Source organism: Acyrthosiphon pisum, chromosome A2 (genome assembly GCF_005508785.2).
Source record: "Acyrthosiphon pisum isolate AL4f chromosome A2, pea_aphid_22Mar2018_4r6ur, whole genome shotgun sequence".
In the NCBI taxonomy this organism is placed as follows: domain Eukaryota; kingdom Metazoa; phylum Arthropoda; class Insecta; order Hemiptera; family Aphididae; genus Acyrthosiphon; species Acyrthosiphon pisum.
In genome coordinates, this window is record NC_042495.1 from 88228024 (window position 1) to 88250835 (window position 22812).

The 22812-nt window shown below is 29.4% G+C and overlaps 2 protein-coding genes across 2 annotated transcripts; one reads left to right on the plus strand and one right to left on the minus strand.

Moving 5' to 3' along the window:
- The first annotated feature begins 1931 nt into the window (after positions 1-1931).
- LOC100160595 (protein lin-54 homolog) lies at positions 1932-7267 on the plus strand. The gene is made up of 10 exons (XM_001950621.4): positions 1932-2552; positions 3956-4431; positions 4498-4707; positions 4912-5061; positions 5463-5672; positions 5737-5970; positions 6035-6157; positions 6224-6456; positions 6522-6941; positions 7067-7267. The coding sequence occupies exons 1-10, from the start codon at positions 2540-2542 to the stop codon at positions 7248-7250; spliced, it is 2253 nt and encodes a 750-aa protein (XP_001950656.2). The 5' UTR covers positions 1932-2539; the 3' UTR covers positions 7251-7267.
- A 151-nt stretch (positions 7268-7418) lies between these two features.
- Positions 7419-10202, minus strand: LOC100166715 (ribosome biogenesis protein BRX1 homolog). Its single transcript, NM_001326655.1, is given in 6 exon segments — positions 7419-7685; positions 7754-7848; positions 7927-8187; positions 8253-8373; positions 8466-8621; positions 10045-10202. Coding segments are annotated over 6 exon segments (936 nt in total). The 5' UTR covers positions 10162-10202; the 3' UTR covers positions 7419-7499.
- Between the last annotated feature and the right edge of the window lie 12610 nt (positions 10203-22812).

Sequence of the window (22812 nt, forward strand, 5' to 3'; positions counted from 1 at the left end):
TCCTTATTTTTCTTTGGTTTTTCTTGGCGCTTTTGAAAATTATCTTGGGAATTGCCTCCCAATGCACCAACGATATTCACTTTCCAATCGAACAAGATACTGAAGTTGAAAATCGAAGCATTATTTCGACTACTTATCGTGTACACAGACACCACAAAAAATAAAAATTAAAAAAAAAACACACATCATTGTAAAATCAATACATTCATCGTTCCACTCAGAATCTAAAACCTGGATTAACTATTTTAGTTATTTTGTTGTGATTGTATAATATTACTTGTGGGTACTTGAAACTTCTAAAGAATACTATTATATATCTATGATAGTAGTACTATCATAGTACCACGGTTTGTTGTTGATGTATAACGCGTTACCTAATGGATATTGTGATATGATTAATTTGGAATTTATTGTTGATACCAATTATAGGTCAATTTTTTTTTATTACTATAGATAAGTATACCTATAATATGTATGTCTAATAACTAGACTGACAAACCGTCTCCGCTTAGAATCGTTTTTCTTATACAGTGATATTATATCATTGAATTCAAATTTAATACTATCCATTATACAGTGACCCACTTGTAACCTACTGTACAGCAAAGCGACATCCACTTACCCACCTTTTTTTTTTTTACTTTAGTTATATTTGAATTCAGAACTGAACAAGGTATTTCTTTGATTAATCAATTGAGTATTTTTTTTTTTATTTTTTTTTTTTTGCTTAATAATTTTTCAATTTAAATTACTTTCTTTAGTCTGAATTTGACATTAAAAGATATAATTTTTGAGATTTTTTATACTTCTTGAAAAAAATTAGAATAATAGTAAACATTTAAACAAAAAAAAAATTGTTTAACTAAATCTTGACTTCCACATATTTTGTAGAAATTGAGCCATGTACAGAATCATTTCATTGAAATATTAAGATTATTGAATTATGATTTCAGATTAATCATAGATATAATAGAATTCTACATTTCTACCGTAGTACTATCTGAGATAAATGGCAATATACTTTCTCAAGGTATGAACAAAATTCAGTATAGCTACAATAATAAATTTAAAAAAAAACATTAATGTCTTAATAATATAGCATAGCAAAACCGTAGTTCAACATTATAAGACATTATTTTCTCATAAAATTTGGTGGATAAATATAAGTAGAAATTATCGAAATTACTTACACCGATTGTTTGGGATATTTTTTTTGAATCTGCATCATGAATAATGTCGAAGAAATTAAATTTTCGCCACTGAAACATAAGAAAAAATAAATTGTGTAAATACATTATTTGAAATTCCATTATTACAATCCTGGCTATTGACCAGATAATGTTGTTTGGTTTATATATTATAGACAAATAAAAAATACCACTATTATCAAGTTCACATCAAAACATTTAAACTTACTTCTAAAAAAGACATGATGGCTTTTTTTACTCAATCATTAGGTAAAATGTCTGATGAAAAATTAGATTCGGTAAGACTTGGTGATATGATTGATACAAATATCAGAATATAATATAATAATAATTTTAATGTAAAATCTTGAGCAACATCAAATAAGAAGACAAAAGATAAAAGTTTAAACTAAACTATTATACGGAATGAAAATCATTTTTATCGCCAACCATAATTATAATTTATGAATAAATAAATTATATATTATATTATGAATGTTGGGCGGTGGCCGGTGGATACAACTGAGTAAAACGGTAAATACTAAATAGTAAATATTATACAAGTACAATACGAATTCGGTTATCAATTGTCGATGAAATGTCATCTGATAACTTATCATGGTCTTCATTGCTGTAATCAGCCCGGTCACTTATCTCTTGAAACCACGACCATGGTAGAGGTGAAATACTGTACAATCACTTAACCAGTGACCACTAACCGCAAGCCAAGTTGACTTTTGAATTTTTGAAATAAAGCCCACTTCGAAAGCGCTTGCCCTACAAGTTACGACGGGCTGTCGACGGTTATCGTAAGCTGTAGATCCAGGAGCTTTTTAGATGCGTCCGATTAATGCTTTCGAACATCTTACTGAGGAATTGGCTTCCGTCGCGAGTAATTATTACGGTGTCCATGGTCCATGATTTCGTAGACGGTGAATCGGGCGCCCATTTTCGTGTATTGTTGTTGTTATCGAATGTGCCTACGTATCGGACGAACGCGATTGGTCGGTGGTAAAAATTTTTTGAAAATCAAATATGGTGTTGCAACGCTCCAAAAACGCGCACTTTTTCACAATCGATGACTGTCGAACACGGATTACACGCGCGCCGAGATCGGTTTTAGGGTCTCCACGAACTATGTCCACTCACTGCTGACCAGCGGCCAGCATTATTTGGACCGGGGCGTGACCACCTTCGAAGGCCCAATCCTCTCGCGACAGACGACGATCAAAGAATCTCCGTCAGAGACGCTGCCGACGACTAAAGGATTCTACGGAATACGTCTTCAAGGCAGCAGAGAATAGAGATCGAACTTTTGTGATCCATCTAGTTTCTCCAACTACAGCTCAACTATGTCTAACGCAGGTGGGTACAAACGATGTGGACCTCTGGTGACAAAAATGATTATGCGTTTCACTTTCCTCTGGACCATTAATTCTTTCTTTTAAGTTGTTTCCGTCCCATCTTGAGCTTTCAATTGCAGCATCTTGAACCTTGTGGTTCTGCAATTCAAATTCTAGTGCTTGTAAACAGTGAAATCAACAGAACTGAATTCTTTTTTTATCATCTTTTGATTAAGTATTTCAACTGTAATTACCTTATTTTGTTTATTACAGTTTTAAATCTGATTTTAGACTAACTAGTATAATTCTATCACAGAATAATTTTTTGCAAAATGTAGGAATATTCCTTGGTAGTGTATGTAATTCATGCAATAATACAATGTCTAATGGATACTGAATGCTGATATTTTTAAAATTATCAATGTTATGTTACAATACACAGTCAACAAATACAATGATAATAATTGTATTACTATATTAGCGCCTAATAACTAGTTTTCTATTTCCGAATACCTAGTAATTTTAACTACCAACTAGTTTCCACCAGTTTAGAAATTAGTTTTCATGACTATATACATATTATGCTTGTTTTAATGTCAGATCTTTTGATTAAAATGCATTAACCTAATCACTGTCTTTTCAGTGTATCTACAATCTACGCATTTTAACAATTTAAAAATCCATTAACTGAATTTCAAATCTTAAAACTACCTACCTATATTATTTTTATATTACCTATTTAAATTATCATATTCATAATTATGTCAAATAGGTGCCTAATTGATTTTCAAAATTTATTCTTTCATAGTTTCATGCCAATTTTGAGTTGTTTTGACCTCAAAATTATTCATATTTCCCTTTTTAGTATCCAGAGGTCATTCACCTCACTCAGTCATAATAATATATATGAGTATATACAATTAATAACATCACAATTCAGATATTTAAAAATCTATAAATATAATTAACCAAACAAATATTTTATGAGAATATCTATGTTAAGTATTTTAGTAAAAAAGTTATATAATTCATCTTAACTTAAATATAGGTACCTAGATCATCAAAAATGTTACTTTGATGTATAATTTATAAAGTGTTTTAGGTATATGCATGTTTTTAAGACTAAATTACATTAGGCATAATATTATGATTATGTTTCATGTATTAATTTTATCTCCCATGGACATAATCATCCTTTGAAACAATTTAACATTGCGCTTATAATGCTGATACCTATTCATTTTTAATTTAGTTCTACAGTTTTGAAAATGCCTTAAACTTATCTCTATTATAATCATTATCACTTCTGTAATATATCCTACTCCTGTAATTATAATACACCTATTACTAAATTTTTATACTTTTTATAGAGTATCTGTTTATAAATAACTAAATTATACTAAAAACTAGTTTTTTTTATTTTAGATTTTGATAGTCAAGACTTGAGTGGTCCAAGTGTGTTGGATGGTGATTACTTAACCATGTTAAGTTCTTCTGACAAGTTAATGTCGGGAGAATATGAAGCTATTGAGCGACTGCAGGCTGAGCTAAATTTATTTAATGATCCAAATAGGACTGAAGAAATTGTGGAACAAATGGCTGTAGAAAATCATCTAGATTTGATTGAAGAAGAAGTTTGTAGTTATGGAGGTGATGTGACAGGAATGAAAGATGAACTAGTATTAGAAAGTCAACTTATTGATGAAACTTCTGTTCAACCTCAGTTATTAACTGATTCACAAATTAAGTTAGAGACTATAGATTTAGATGAAGATGAAATTGTAACTTTAAAACAATCCCAATCACATTCTCAGTCTGAGATGTTATCTGTTAGTAGTTCAAGCGCCATAAAAAGAAGTGCACCACAAAATCTGCATGGAAATCAACAATCGAAAAAACCTGTATGATAGACCTTTGATAAAAAATATATAAAAAACATTTTGATAGTTATTTTATTTTTATTTTAGTTGCTTACCAAAGTAATGGTTAATACATTACCAAGTACAAGTACTGGAAGAAGTACTCAGCAGATTTTGTTAAACGTTCCAATTGGACAACGTCCACAATTAGGTTCAACTAGGACTATAACACTTACACAAGCTCGCCAAATGGGTTTACTTGCTCCAGGTTGTCGACTCCAACCTGTAACTTCAAATCCAAGCACAACGCAAAATAAAGTATGTTATAATTAACTTTTAGTTAAAATTCATATTGGGTGAACTCTTGCAATTATTAATATCTCTTATTTTTAAATCTTTAAATTTGTGTTGTTTCTTAAAATATTATCCTATGATACCAACATTTTAAAATATACTAAGAAGTCACACATGACACGTTTCTTTTTTCACTTAAGTTATTTTATTTTTTATTATGAAATATAGAATATGGTAGTAAATAAAATTTCGGGGACCATGAAGAAAGGGACAACTGGTACCTTGAAGTCATCTGTGCCGACCAAAATCTTGCCAGCACCAACCCTAATAACAACTAAAAGTCCAATGATGCAACAGCAAAAGATTTTTATACGACAAGTAATTACAAATAATAAAAAACAATTATTTCAATAGATCAATATATTTTTTAGAGTTAAACAGTACTCGATTTTGAAAATACTAGCAGAATTCTAGTACTCAACTCAATTTAACTTAAATCAAGTAATCAACTTTACTCCACAGTTCTATTAAAAACATACATTTGTAATATTTTTAATTTAATGAAAAAATTAATTAATTTTAATATTGAACTTTGTGTTAAAATACTTTTTTTTAAATACATTTTAATTATCTAGTTCTTGAGCAATACTTCAGCAATTACAAATATTTGACCCTGTTTGAGGGTTAGGTTAGGTATTCGAGTACTCGACTCAATTCAAATTAAAAAAAAATAGTACTTGCCCAACTCTAATATTTTTAAATTTATTTATATTTTTCAGGGTGGTGTTTTCAAACAAGGAACACTAGTGTCAACTAGCAATGGTGCAAATCAGGTTATACGATTACCGTCTATCGTGAGCCAGTCGTCATCACCAGTATCAACTATTCAACATATACGACTGCCAACAGTTAATGCTTCAACAAGTCTACAACAAGTTAGAATGCCAGTAGTAACCTCTGGAATACAACAAGTGATCCCCAATAAACAAGTAACACTAATTAGTGACAATTTATTGTTATTGAAATAATATAAAATTGCATTTTTAATTGTAGGTCCAATACATAAGACTAGTACCCACAACATCCACAAGTAGTATAGGTTCTTCTACTGTATCTGTTGTAACTACAACAACAGCTACATCGCTTCCTAAGCAACCTCAAATAGTCACATTATCAACTTCGACACCAAAATCAAACGTTAAAACTACAACTGTAGCTAAGACTTCTATAGCTAGCAATCAACAGCCAGTTACTAATCAGATAAAAGTTTTTACTGCTCCGTCACATGTATGATGTTCAATTTACAATTATTTTTTTTATTATTAAACCGTCTAAATATTTAATTTTATAGACTGTAACATCTAGTCAACAAAGACCAATATTACCTGCGAGTAAACCTAGTACAAGTACATTAGTAGAATCCAAAAAACCTATTAGTTCTAATATTCCATCAATAAACTCTAGTTCTAAACAAGTATGTAAAAACAAATTATACTATTCTGACTTTTCCTCTAATATTATGTTGTTAATTAATTCATAGGTTTCAACTCCAATCAAAACCACAATTAAAGAAGATTTAATAAATGATTATAATAGTACTTTAAAAAAAGAAGATAAAAAAGAAACAAACTTAACTACCCCAACTGTACCAAAGATTGGGAAACCATCGACATCTACTGCACTTGTGTTATCCGAAACAAAACCCAAATCGACGAGTGATGTGAATAAAACAAAAAAACCTTGTAACTGCACTAGATCACAATGCCTTAAACTGTATGTTAAATTACTTAAAGATTTTTAGAACAACATTACTGACAAGTTATTGTATATTGTTATAGTTACTGTGATTGCTTTGCCAATGGTGAATTCTGTTACCAGTGTAACTGTAATTCATGTTACAACAACATGGAACACGAAGAGGATCGAGCACAGGCAATCCGCTCAGTATTAGATAGAAATCCAAATGCATTTAGACCAAAAATCAAAAGCTTCGTAGGTCAAGCCGAACGACAACATACCAAAGGATGTAATTGTAAGAGATCGGGATGTTTGAAAAATTATTGTGAATGCTTTGAAGCTCGTATAGCATGTTCACAAAATTGTAAATGTATTGGATGTCGTAATATGGAGGACGACTCTCATACTTCATTTGGGGACCATCCTGGGTCTCTAAGTGTAGATAATTTAAAATCCAGAACAAAATCAGCTAATTTTGTAACATCATTTGGTAGCATGCAAGCTGCAAATGCTATACCAAGGTAAAAAATGTTTCATAACTATTGATATACAATGTATTTCATTTTCTGTACTTAAATTTAGAACTGTTGCTATTAATTATTTGGCAAACTTGACATCACTTTGAAATCATTTTCTTATTTTTCAGTCAACCATTCAAATTTTTTACTAATGACGTAGTACAGGCAACGTGCCGGTGCCTTTTAGCTCGTGGCATGGAAGCTAAAAAATTAAACGCTGGTGCTGAGGAATGTCAACGTATAATAATCGAAGAGTTTGGACAATGTCTTGTCAAAATCATGGACCTAGCGTCTGAAAAATCATTTTTATAGTCAAATTAATTAAATTATATATGTATAGTCTACTTTAATTCTAAATTGAGTTTAGTTTGTGTATAATCGCTCGCTTATTACTTTAATTATATTGTTTGTTTTGTGTTGGAAAATTCTGTACATAAGTTTTTATGTATACGTACATATATTTTTAATTCATGTGCATTATGGTATTCTAATGTTTTTATTTTCAAATTTTATTGACGTGTGTAAAACAAATTTCTTTAAATATTTATTACAAATTTAACATTAAAAAGCCTTTTTGTTTTTAGCTATTATATGTTTAGCCTTTTCCTTCACATTGCCATCTCTGAATATTTCATTCTCTGGCTTAACACGGAACGGTGCAAGTAGTTCCTTTGTCTTCTTTGCTTTACGCTGAATTTTATTATTGGTGTACTTGTCTTTCTTATTATCCTTCAATAAACGTCTTGTCTGAAAAAAATTATATAAGTACATATCATACCCATTGAAGACATTTATAATTTATCTTTTAATAATACCTTTGCTGGAGTAACATAAAATGGATTTTCCCAAAGAGTTTCACCACAAAAACTTCCTTTAAAAATGCGAATCGGTTGCAAAACAAATCTTGGTCCTATAACAAAGTTAAATAAATTAAATTTTAGGATATAAACTTAGAATTAGTTTGTTCAAAAAATAGAATTTCCCTTACCAATTTCAGCTATTGCGCCATTTTCGTCTAATATTTGATAGTTCCTAAACCATATTCTGTTATCCAATACAGAGAAGTTTAAAACATTGTCAACGAACGGTTGACTTTTAGGATGATGGTCTGGCACACCAAATATTTGTACAAACATTTCTCGTAACAAAGAATATTGTGGATGCTCATCAAATGAATTGTCAAAAGACAACAATGGCCGTGATCCTTTTAAGCAATTTCCAGTTAATTTCAGTTCAGCACTTGTAAATACTAAAATTAAAAATAATTAGTTAAATAGATTTTGTTCCAATTTGCACCGTAATCAAATTACTTACTACTTTCTACATTGAACTTAATACTAGGCCCATCTGGCGAATTTGAAAACCACATGTACAAATCTCTTTGAAGTCTGCCATCAAATAAAATGCATTTGTTACAGTGAGACATCTTACACATCTATCAAAAATAAAATGTCATAAGTAAATAAAGAAACTTCAAAAATAAATATAATGTAACATTTAAAAAAAAAAATTAATAATTCGACATACTTCGTTAACCACAAACAAATTTTCTTTACGTTCCATCTTGTTTGCCGATTTTGCGTGGGGCAACAGTTTGATTATATCTTTCATCAAATGACGATGTTGAAAACTAATCCCACGAGTCCCAAACACCAGGACTCGTTCTCTGTTTATCCATTTAGCCTAAAATCAATAAAATGTATATAGTACCAAGTATAAAAGCTGTGAATGTATGTATTAGATATTGGTTTGCTGTGGCACAACCACAAATGGTGAAAAATGTTGTCTGACCAGAAATATAAGTATTAATCTATTTTTAATATTTTATCTATGTTTGTACAATACACTCAAATAATAGAGCACCTAGGTACTAAATACTTTTATATAGTAAAATCTTCCATAATGGACACTTCCTATTGGGGAATTTTTTTGGAAACAATCTAAAAAAATTCTAAAAACTGGATCCTCTAAGAAGCAGACACCTCTGATTAGGGGACAACATTTCGATGACCAATAATATCAGTTATTTAGGTAGAGGTTTCACTATAGTATGATTATAAAAATGTTGAATATACCCATGAGAAAGAAGATATAAATTAATCTTTTAATACCTACCTCTATCATTATAGCAAATCCAATCATTGCACTACTTATTAGTTACTAATCACTTTGTACAAAAACTGCTGACTAACTTACCATATTGTATTAAAAAATGACTGTTAAGAAGTGTCAAGGTTTTCAATAGTTAAAAATTAAATTATTAAGACATTTTTAGTGTTATTAATAACTGAAATTAAACCCTTGAATTTTGTAATACCTTTTCTTTTATGTGGTATTGCAACTTAGGGGAAACTGCATTAGCAATACTCCCCATAATACTATTACACCACAGTTTGCGTTACTTCACCTAATTTGAATAGTTTGGCTGTACTGGGTATGTAACATAGTCTTCATAAAGAACAAATTAAGGCCTACTATGCCTCTGTAATTTATAAGAATGAACATATATTATACATGCATTTTTAATACATAGCTTAAATTTGCATATTTTGTCTCAGTATAACAAACGTTCAATATAAATAACTAGCTTTCAGCAGTTATGTGGTTTTATGGTAACCTATAATAATATGAAGAAATTGACCAATCATCAAACGTTACGGTAAGACTATTATATATGTTTTCGCGTGGTTTTTTATATTTTAATTTTTAAACGAGATTAGAATTTGTACATTTAAATATTTTAAGAAGATAGGCATACATAACTTGCTTAAAAATTAAAGTATTGTAGCACCTATGTGAAAACACAGATAATATTTATAAGTTTGGTAATAGGTAAAATGCACTCTATTATTAAAGGTTACTACACAAAATTGGAACTAGGTACTGAACACAAATTTGCTGTCATACTTTGTAAGAGAGAGACAACACATGCGAGTACTCCAAAACAGACAAGATAGGCGTTGGAAGTTGTTTTTCGAGAATTCGATTTTTTCATAAGTACTTTTGTTGTACGAATATAGCACATGCCGTACTTAGAGATCTGCGCGTCTACATAAACAGGGAATGTATAGAAGTAAAGTTTAATTTGAAAACCAAAGAATCATACCTTTTTGATGACCGGTTCGTCCGAGCGTCGGACGAGAGGCAAAATCACCTTCGATTCATCTTCTTTTACCACTTCAGTCTGAGTTTTCTGCTTCCTCTTCAAATTTTTCTTCGCCATTTTCAAGAATTTCAAATAACACGTGCGATGTGTATTTGTGTGTTTTGTTTAACATTTCTTTTCACAGGTTTTGATTCTGATAAGTGATAACGGAATACATTCGGATAGCGTGAGATAACGTATCGTCCGTCTGCTCTGAGTACCAACGTAACCAAACCGGCACGTTCCATAAAGCTGCTGAAGCAAAATATAATATTATAGGCAATTTAATATTTATTGGTACTTAATAAATATTATTTATTAAACATTTGTCATTGTCGCGTCGATTACCTATTATAATATGGTTATATGAAAGCGCAGATCAAAACTAGTAAGTACCGATGGGCAATATTGAATTTATAACAGACAGTGTCGTACCTACTGTCGTCTATCCAAACTTTTGTCAAACCATTATACAGAGACCCATTTGAAACCTACAATACAGCAAAGCAAATCCACATCCACTTAACCACCTTTTTTATTTTAGATTCTGAGCAGAGTGATGAATGTAATGATCTAACGTGTGTTTTTTAATTTTTTTTTGTGTCTGTCATCACTTTTTAGGACAGTGAAAGTGCTTAGATTTTCTTCAACAGTATCTTTTCTGATAGGAATTAGGAAAGTGAATTAAATTGGTACGTTGAGAAGTCAAAAGTAAAAAAAATTTATTAGTTTTGAAAAACGCCGTAAAAAACAAGGAAAAACGGGAGTTTTTATGCGAGTTCAATTTTCGACCATATAGATTTTGGTTTTTGGTGTAATTCTAAAATAAATGACAGTAGATACCTACATGAAATTTTGACTCAATGTTTATTTTAGCATTTTCTATATACTATAATATTTTCAAATTATATTTACTTATTTTGAGCTGTTTATGGACATTACCATTTTCCAATTTTTTTAGTTTTTTATTCTATAAATATCAATACAATTTTATTGGTTGGGTAAAAATAGGTGAACATTTAATATAAGGCTCCTGATATATTGCTACAATAGAAGTTAAAAAATATCAAAAATACATAGGCACAATTTTTTTTATAAGCATTTAAAGTTCAAAAATTCAAAAAAATGTGAAAATTATTTAGAGTTAAAAATTTATAAAAATTTTTCTTTTTAAATCGGTGATTTGAAAATGTAATACAAGATTCCTCATAAATTTGTCTAACTTTATCAAAAAAAAAAAATGTCTACATGCAAATCAAATTAAATTTTTATGAGCGTTTGAAGTTCATATTTTTACAAGATTGAATATATTCACTCGATTTCTGATGTAGATAGCGGTTTTGTTATTTTATTGTTATTCAAAAACGATTAACTGTAAATACATGAAAATTTTACTGAATTTTTATATTTTAATTTTCTATACACCATAACATTTCGAAAATATTTTGACTCTTTTTGAGCTGTTTACGGACATTATCAGTTTTCAATTTTTTCTAGAATTTTCAATAAAATTTTATTTGTTCGGTAAAAACAGGTGAAAATGTAATATAAGGCTCCTGATATATTGCTACAATAGTAGTTAAAAAATATTAAAAATACATACACACAATTTTTTTTATAAGCACTTATAATGTTCGAATTTTGACAACATTTATCTAATTTAATATTTAATAATTATTTTGTAGTCAAAAATGTTTAAAATGTTGAACTCTATAGCTAAAGATTGAAAATGTAAAACAAGGTTCCACGTAAATTGGTTATATATAGGGCCCGGATTTTTATGCAAATGCATATTCTTCTACATTTGACGTATAATAATTCTGATTAAATATCTTGATGTTTCGTATAAGACGTAGATTCTACTGTTAATTTTTCTTTTTGCATATTTTTGCATATTTGCATCAAAATGCATAATAATTGCATATTTAGGGGAATTACATAAAATGTGCATATTTAATAAAATATTTTAAATTGTACTCAAAGTTTGATATACATGCCGATTTTGCTCGATCGCCGACGTTCCTGACAAATATAATTCGACCGAATAAAAAAAAATATTTTATTTTATTTATATTATTTAATGATAACTCGATCAAAAATGAACTTTTGATAATTCTATCAAATTTCCAATGCATAACAGACACTATCACGTATCTAGAAAAATCGGGTGTCAATCTTGGAAAAAGTCTAGAATTGGTTCAAAATGTAGAAAATAAATTGAGTGAAGGAGAATGAGGTATTGAATTTGCTAAAGTTAAACTATCGGAATTATTATCAAAAAATCTCGGATTATTACAAATAAAAAAAATTTCCGACTATATTTTTAATTTTTTTTAAATTTTGATTTTTTAAACAATACATTTTTTTGCATATTATTTGCATATTTTTGAATTTTTGAGTGCATATATATGTGCATATTTAACAAAAATGTTTGCATAAAAATCCGGGCCCTAGTTATATATATATGTTACTTTATTCACAATAATATCATGAAATATACTTAGAATTTAGTAATATCATAAGCGGACTGACCGTCTTCACTCTTCGCTCAGAATCGTTTTTCTTATATCTACATTGAATTCAAATTTAATACCATCCATTAGTCATTACAGTGATCCCCTTGTAACCTACTGTACAGCAGAGCAACACCCACTTGCCCACCTTTTTTAAGTTTATTATTTCACTTAATGACATAGGCGCAAATAGGGGGGGCTTTAGGGGCTAAGCCTTCCCAAAAATATCCATAACCGCCCCCCAAACATTTCCTACATTTTGTTTTAAGCTTATTCAATATTATCAAAGTAAGGCTTTAGCCCACCCAAATCCCAAACACTATTTGAGCCTATGCTTAATGAATAGGTACAAATGATTATAACTTATTTAATATAGGTAACTGATGGAGTATCAGATTGTTCCATACATAAACATTATGAGTACTGCTGGGGATAAGTGAGTTTATAGGTATTGAGTATTTTGAATTTTGAATCACAAATCTAAAGTAGAATATTGTGTTTATATTAAGTTATTAGGTGCCAGAATACTAATAAGATTTTAACGTTTACCAATTGTATGTTAATTAATTGATATCTATCCGTTATAGTTCATTTAGTATATGTACCTATTCAATACTTTGGTCAAATAAATTCGTTGAAAAAGGTACACATTCAATAAATAACACCTAGGTATCATCTTTTTAATTTATTATCCATATTTCATAAATAATTAAAAACATTAGTTACTTGTTAAGGATTTTCGTGGGTTCATTCATATTTTTTGGAAACTACCTAACCCAATCATGAAATATTTTAGGTTGGCTTATTAGAACAACCTTACTTATCAAGCGGAGTATACTGTTGGTTGGGATATAGTTGAAGTGAACTAACTTTTGTTTTCAAATTCATCACAGACAAATGACACTTTTATATAATGCCTTAATAGTTCAGTTCAATTTGTTAATAGGTCTATTAACAAGGTATCCTTTATAATTTCTTAATTTTGAGTTTGTATGAAGTGAATTAATTGTTAATGATCTTCAATATTCTCATTCCTCAATAGTGAACAATATTGCCATTTCATCGTAGTTAGCTACTGTAGAATGAGTAAAAAAGATACTACTATTTATATTAGTAATATAATATATACCTATTTATAATTCAGTATTTAAATTTTAAACTCCATACGAATCACAAGAATTATTACACAAATGTAAAATGTTATTATAATGTACAATTCAAAACAATATCAAATATCAACTGAACAATTTCAAAAATGAATATCACATTTCTTAAATGTTTAATAACGTATGCGATAGGTAATCATGCGACTATACTTTGTCACCGACTTTTTACCAGTCGTGAAATAGTCTAATGTTTTTCATTTGACTAAAGTCATATCATAATGTTCAAGATTCGTATATATCACAGTTTTCTCTTTCAATGTTTTTTGTTTTCTTTGAATGTAAATTCAATATTATTAATGCATGTACTTATTTAAGTTAAATTAATTTAAATTTAGAATATTTAGAATATCAGGTCGTTTAAAAATTAGAATTTCACTAACCAATTTCAGCTATTGCACCATTTTCATACAATATTTGATAGTTCCTAAACTATATTCTGTTATTCAATTTAAAAACCACATGTACAAATAACAAATCTCTTTGAAGTCTGCGATAAAATGAAATGCATTTGTTACAGTGAGACACCACATACACATCTATCAAAAATGAATTGTCATAAGAATATAAAAAAAACTTTTAAAACAAATAGGTTAGGTACCCTATAGGGTAGGGTAGGTATATAATATTGGGGTTTCCAACCAATATACTATATAATATAGCTCATAAAGTAATATATATTAATTAAACATTTGGCTTTGTCGCATCGATTACCTTTATGGATAATGGCTATATGAAAGCACAGATCATAATTATTGAAGTGCAATTTTGAATTTATAACAGTGTCGTCTATCCAAACTTTTCGTTTGCGCTTCCTCCATAGTTAACTTGCAGTCAAGATGTAGAGAAGATTCTTATATTCGTGTAATTGGTCCCGCCGCCTGACAATGTGCGTCGTCGAAGCACTCTGGACTGACGAAACTGACGCATTGTAAGGTTTAAAGATTAGAGTAATATAGTGTATATCCTTATGATCAATAAACCTTGGACGCCGGCAATATATTACTTAAAATACTTAAAAAATACTAAAAAAGTGTTATGATTTCTATCGAATATCATACGAACGTCGGTGATATTTCATCTATAATTATACATCTCTCACGTCCACCACATATGGTATCCGCACCTCGGCCTTCTTGGCCCCTTGCCCTCTTCACATTTTCTTTATCTATATAACTATATTGAATGTTCAGAACTTACATAATCATGCATTATAGACGGACGGGCCAGACCGCGGAGTTCTGAACAAAGATGTCACGGATCACGGTTCGTGACCTATATAAAATTAATAGAAATTTGTGGAAGTCTGCCTCATCTCCGACACCAAAAACCAAGAACGATTCATAACAATTTCAAACACAATTATTCTTGATATTTTTCTGTACTAACGCTATAATATTATCATAATATGACATATTTTGTTGAATATTTTATAAATATGAAAACTGTCAAATGACATTATATTTTAACACGAAAAGTGCATGCATTTTACTGTTCGCCGTTCGGTTTAATCGTATACGTTTAATTGATATAATAATATAATAGTACACAATAAAATAAACAGATTTTAACGCTCGTGCTCAGATAGATCACGTATGTAAACGCTTTGGCGTGCGCAGGATTTTTTTGCGGGGCGTGTAGAATAATTTTAGTAGGGATAACTTCAATACCTCAACTTTATTTTTAGTTCAAAATGTATAAAAAAAATATATTATGTTTAACATTTTAGATTCTGAATTGAGCGATGAATGAATATAAATAGGGATCAAAATGCCGGAAAATTTCGGAAAAAAACGGTTTTTCCCCGAAAATAAATCACCTGTATTTTTAAATGTTAAAAATTGTATACTTATATTGTCTATTTATGTTTGTAGTAACTAATAACTAATAAGGTATTATAGTAACTGGCTGATAGGTTTATAAATTATATTACAGTGACTGGTGAATGGTGAGTGATGACTAGTAACTATTTGATAGTTTGTATATTATCAAAATTAGTGAGTTGATAATAAAATATATTAAATATATATTTAAATATAAAATAATATTAAGAAATAATAAGAAATAACTAATTAGTAAATACTTAATAGTTAGTACTTTAATAGTTAATATTACAAATTTGAAATTATAATTATTTATAAATCAAGTATAGAATCCTCTAGATTTATCCACTAAAGACTTTAAGTCAGGTATGGTATATATAATATGTATGTAATATGATTATCAACTATCATTATTTATTAGATTGTTTTTACTATACATTACTTTTTCATTTCTTTAGAAAAAAAAACCATTTTTTTCATTCAATTTTTAAATTTTTTCAGGAAAAAAACCAGTTTTTTTCGTCAAAACCATTTTTCCGGAAATTTTAAATGAAACCAATTTTTCTCAATTTTTCCGAAAAAAACGGGAATAAACCCGGGTTTTTTTCGGAAATTTTGATCCCTAAATATAAATATATGATGGATATTGATTTTACAATAAGATATGTGTTTTTTTGTATATGAAGTCACTGTCTGTTTGAAAAAAATGTTCCAATCATCAACATCGAGGAAGGTTTTTAGTAGCGTAGGTAGCAAATTCGATCTACAGTTTGTACTTTAGTGACCCTCTTAGTGGGTCAAAAGTAGAAATTTTTCAAATAATTGGTAAAACATAAATAATAAAACGAACATTTATTGACATTTTAATATCATTATTAAAATAATTGTTTGCGTGGTTACCAAAAAGTTTGACCGTCTCCACTTATAATCATTGTTGATAATTCATTGGATTCAAATTTAACACATTCGTTATAGTGACTTACTTAATGACGATTGACGACTGATAAGGTACACTCGATACATATATCTACTGTACGTCTGAACAGCAGAGCGGCTACTCACATTGTAGTACATTTTACCTGTAAATATTTTATTATAATTACATTTTTTATTCTTTGCCGTCAATTTAAGCTTGTGTTTGTAAAAAAAAGAAGATATTTCAATACCTACCTATATCTAAAACTGTTTTCCTTTCATTTTTAATATACTCATATAGATAATAAGAGCTATAGATATGAACTACTATAAGATACTTAGTATGTAATTTCGTCCAAATTTGAACACAAAATAACTAGAAAATAATACTGCTTTTATATTTTTTATATTTTTTGGTTTTAGAATAACTTACTTTAAATGTTCAATCTTAAGCTATAAAAAGTGGGTAAGTGAATGTCACTCTGCTGTACTGCAGTAGGTAGGTTACAACTTACAAGTGGGTCGCTGTAATAAATAGTGTTAAATTTGAATTCAATTATATAATGTAATGATATTTACATCATTGCGCCAACACAGCTTCATGATTCAATATCATCATAATACTATTAAATATGTTATTACCAAAAACCACAATAAATACCTGTACCCATGTACCCTGATATTATTCAAAATGTACAAAAACTATTAATAAGTAATAACCATATATATATATATATATATGTACAAATGTAACTAATCTTACAATAACATATTTTGATTATACCCATGTACCTACACAAAATAAACAACAATTTAATATGGAACAACAAGGTATCAAAGGTCAATACTATGAGTAGAATCCCTATTTTGATATTCAGATCAGTCTGTTCATAATAACCAAAACTGCCTCATGCATCGTGCATCACACGCATCGTCTTATTTCACTACCAAAATTATAAAGCGATTATTAACTTAACGTACTCATTTCAAATCTTATAATATCTTGTTGTGAATTATTAAAATAACCTTCATTTCAAACCAAAAATTGTACTTGCATCATTTCAAGAAAACTAACATCGTTAATACTCTCTTTTCAAATTCCATCATTGTTCAAGTCAAGCAACATCAACCAGGTAAAAAGTTATAATAATAATATATACTCACACAATTTCAATAATAAAATCATCTTCAACGACAAGTTAATAAAGACACGCAGACTCAGGTGCATCATAAATCATTATAGCCCTCGTTTATAAATCTATACTCACAATCCCAATCAATCGTAATAATTATTGAATTGGTAATAAAAGATAGGATAAAAGAAGTCGCTTTTCCAAATCCCTTTAATTATTATTCATTTAAAATAGCTAACTATACGCCTATACCAACTCAGTTAATATATTATTATAAGGTGAAGTTTTATCAATAACAACGTACATGCTTATTTTTAAATCATCACAATAATAATATAATATCTGAATATCATTGTATAAGAAAAACGATTCTGAGCGAAAACGGTCAGTCAGCCTATGATATTACTAAGTATATTTGATGATAATATTATTGTGAATAAAGTAATTTATATATAACCTATTTACGTGGAAACTTGTTTTACATTTTCAATCATTTTAGCTATAAAAGTTGAACATTTTATACATTTTTAACTACAAAATAATTATTAAATTTTAAATTTGATAAATTTTGTCGAAATTTACCTTTCAATGCTTATAAAAAAAAATGTTGCCTGTGTATTTTTAATATTTTTCAACTTCTACTGTAACAATGTAATATAGGAGCCTTGTATTAAATTTTCACACTTTTTGACCCAATAAATACAATTTTATTGGCATTTATAGAAAAAAACTGAAAGAATTGGAATTTAAAAATGTCCGTAAACACCTAATTAAAACAAGTCAAAATATTTTGAAAATTTTTGAAAAATGTATGGTGTAAAGAAAATGCTCATATAAACATTCACTGAAAATTGTATGTACCTATACTACGGTCATTACTCATTTGTTTTATATAGTTACACCAAAAACAAAAATCGATTTTGTTGAAAACCGATTTTGCCTTAAAATTCTTTTTCGTTTTTCCTGGTGCTTATGGAAACTACTGAGAAATTTTTACTTTTGACATCCCCCTAGAATACCAACTAGATTCACTTTACAGACACAAGCACTAGCACATACGTGCTCAAATGAACAATGAGATACGACGTATTTTGTGTTTTTGATGTTTTTGTAGTACCTATCAGAGTTTGCAGTGCCACACCGATTACGTGTTGAATGTTGAAGCGACGTGAGCAACGCCGCGTTGTGCTGTTCAACATTTGGTATTATTTGGTTCTAATTTTAAACTTTTGTTATTTGCTGATTTTGTTGAAATAAAAGTGTAAGACTATAAATTAATACATTTTCGCTTTATTTTGCAGATTTTATTGTTTTGTTTTTATTGCATATTTAGCGATAAATACGTAATATTATAGCGCTTATTTATACAATTTTAAATGCTATAAACTCCCAACCCTGTATTATCAAATTTACCCGTTCTTTACGTATAACTATACAATTTAAATAAAATTTTATTTTACGAAAAACAATTTTACGTACCTTATCTACTGTAAATATCATTTTTATCACATGTGTGATACACTGATAGGTACCTCCATCAAAAGTTGGTGTATTTTTTTCATTTTTGAAAAGAAACAAAAAAAACTTTTTTCTAAAGAATATCTTTTGATAATCAAAAAAAAAAACACAATATTCACTTGGATTTTACACTGTTTTAAACAAATGTTATAAATTCATGTTTTTAATATGTTTAAAATAACTAATAAGTTGTTTAAAACATTGTGTCTTAAACATAACAATTCTGCGTCTACCTTAGATGTTACATAATTATGGAGTTAAAAATATGTTCAATATGATATAACGATTTTATTAGATCAATAAATACATATTCTAGAGCAGGCCTGTCAGACACGCAGCCCTCCACTCGTTTACTCGATATTTCATACCTGACTCAACTTTATGTGTATACTTAAAAAATTTGAATTAATAAATTAAACTTACATCTACCTATGTAACGAGTAATATAAGCATAATATTTTTAATGATTAAAGTTCATGTTAAAAAATTAGCTACGCCCCTCTATTCCACCACCCCTCCCATCAAGATAAAATAATTTAATTGCCACTGGTCTTTTAATTGAAACACCAAACTGCATTATACTTATAAGTTATAACTTATAACCATCATTCATCAATATTTTATAATGTAGTGCTCCTTTCACGTCATAAAATCTGCTATTGTTGTACACTTGGTGATAGTTGGTAATTTTGTATAATATAGTTTGTTATAGATGTATAGCCATATACAAGCTACACCACCCGCATAATATGAGTTGTCTCCGTCATTAAAAGTTCCCACGACTGGTATGAACGGTCCACTTGTACAGTTACCTATCACTGGTACATTTTCCGTAGATTGCCAGCAAATGTAAAATGTTGCATAAGTCAAAGGAATTTAGGACTGGATAAAATACTTAGTAAGTATGTGGGTACACTAGTATTTGAAATAATGGATAATGGGTATTTCCTCCACTCCATAAGGAAAACGGTAATACTGTATAGTGTATACGCAATCCAGCACATTCTTTTAGAAATCAAAATATATTAACACGAGAACTATACAGATAAATAGGTACCTACATTTAGACTATTTGTATGAATATATATATATATATTTGGAGTGAATTTATCTATTCGATTTCAACATTATCAGACACGTGTTTGTACGATACGTTTTTTTTTTTAACTTTTAAGCAAGTTATGACTTATGAGTAAGTATCACTCATCAAAATATAAAATATAACACTATTTCAAAACGTGGACCCTCGTAGTCTTCTGGCCGCTTAGGCGGTGGTCCCGGCGCGCGGTTCACTACTCGCTGCAGACATCATCGCCACGTACACAAATCGATAAATTTTCCGGAATACGACGTCGCGAAAGGTTTCCGTCAGTCGTCGGAACGCTCATCTTCTATGTACTTATTATAATATTAAACAATTGTGGATTGTATATTATATTATATAGCTCTCATACGACCGGTGGTGGATTTATTTAAACTGCATTAATGGGTGTATTGAACTATATTTATTATCATTATAATTTAAAATATATTCATCGATGCATACACTGCTGTAGTAGCTGTCACCTGTTGTGTTGACGTGTTTTATAAATATAAAATAACATAAGTACATAATATTATTTAAACTTTAACTGCACGAGTTGTAACAAAAAACCAATTCTATACAACTTATTGTGCTTTTTTATATTATACAAGTATATTATATTATTCAGACCTATACTTAGCACTGCCCGCAAAATTTGAAGGTACATCGCGGGACATTATCTACACCATGGTACATTGGTACATATATATGGAATTGCCACATAAATTATACATTATATTATTACAATAGGCATATATACTGGGTGATTCTTTTATCATAGAACACTCATTATTAGCGACTTGAAACTATGTAAAAAAATATTTTCAAAAAAATTTATACTTTTTGAAATAATGAGTGTTCTATGATAAAAGAATCACCCAGTATAAATAATATAATAGCATCCCTACTTGTAGTTACACGATATTATGATTATCACAATACGTACGCCATCAATCGATCGGTATAATGGTATCACGTGATATGTCTTACTAAATACTTATGATTTAGGAATGTAGTTTGAAACGCTTTTCGGGTCTGGGTAGGACATATTTTGTTCTCCCAAGAGATTCGTGTGTACCAGCTGGCAGCTCCTATATTTTAGTGTGCAGACTGCTGACTACAGTGGCGCCCAAAATATATTTTTCAGGTGTAGCGAGAAATAATTTTACCCACCCACCCACCCCCTCACATACTCAAAATTATATTATTCTATACATTTCATCATATTTTAATTGACAATATTAGTAAATATTAAGGTACAAACCATTAAACCAATATAATCTGTGATTAACAATGAACATATTTCAAGTTAATTATTTTATGTTATTATACCCACCCACCCGTTATTTTCAAGGTGTAACGACTGCTACACCTAGTAATAGGGATGGGCGCCACTGCTGCAGAGTATATTATGCAGGTGTACTGCAAAGTAGTGTGCTGTACAACATTAACAATTAGTACTTTTTCCTTCTAAAAGCCACTTCTGGTCATAATGAAAACTGAAAATATATTTCCATTCAATATCCCTATATATCTCTCTCGATTCTCGAATATGTAAAAAATGTGCAGCCTGTACCTGTATACATTTTCGAAAAAAATTAAATGTATAACTTATCCCCTCCATACACTATACATATAGCTTGACCAGGGCTGAATTAAGGGAGATGCACCTAAAGTCAATGATTTATTTGCGCCCCAATACTGTAATTTTTCGTGGAGCTACAGACTGTCCGCACATGTTGGTACATCCCTACCAAGTGCTAATAACAATTATTTTTTTTTTTTAAACGTTCGCATACTTAACATGGCCACGTAGGTACATCACAACGCCAGACAACGCCCACCTATCACAGAGCCAGTGTTGCATATTATGACATAATATACCAGTTCACACTTATACTTAGTGGGTCCAGTAGTACCATGAAGTATTAAAATTAGAAATGAATCATAGGATACAAACACGAATTAATTATTTATCTATAATAAAAAAATATGAAATATACATCTTATATTTTCTACCAATAACAAGTTGTTTACGAATATTTTTAGAGTAAACGGTGTATATCAACTTTATATTAGATATTGGAGATGATCAACTGCAGTGATGGAGCAATAAAACAAAAATTGCAGACTGCACTACTGTAGGTTTTCAAAAGTTTAATAATCGATGATTATCTATACGGCTATACCAGCTTTACCATGATGGCATAATATTATATTATTATGTACATAAAAAGCCATATAGACAAATGTATGATTGATGTCACTCAACGTATGTCTTATTAATGTTATCATTATAGTTACAGACTATGGTTAACCAAAAAAAACATATGATACTTTTAGCTTTGATTTTTATAATTGAAAAAAATATTTGGCGCTCTAGTCTATAGTGCATTAGCGCTTAATGATTAATCAGGCCAGAGCTTGAATATAATGTCTGATGGGCATAAAAAAGTGTTCTGTACGACCATAATTGCGACGAGTACTTACTATCTACGGTTACCAGTTGGAAGTATCCACAGACAATATTAACCGACCGTGATTACTGATTTAATATTGTATGGTCCATTATTATATTGT

Bases quoted from the DNA above. Each gene is read 5' to 3' on its own strand.
- LOC100160595 (XM_001950621.4), top strand. The intron at 5,673-5,736 runs GTAACACTAATT...TTTTAATTGTAG, and splicing joins AAGTGATCCCCAATAAACAA to GTCCAATACATAAGACTAGT. The intron at 6,158-6,223 runs GTATGTAAAAAC...ATTAATTCATAG, and splicing joins TAAACTCTAGTTCTAAACAA to GTTTCAACTCCAATCAAAAC.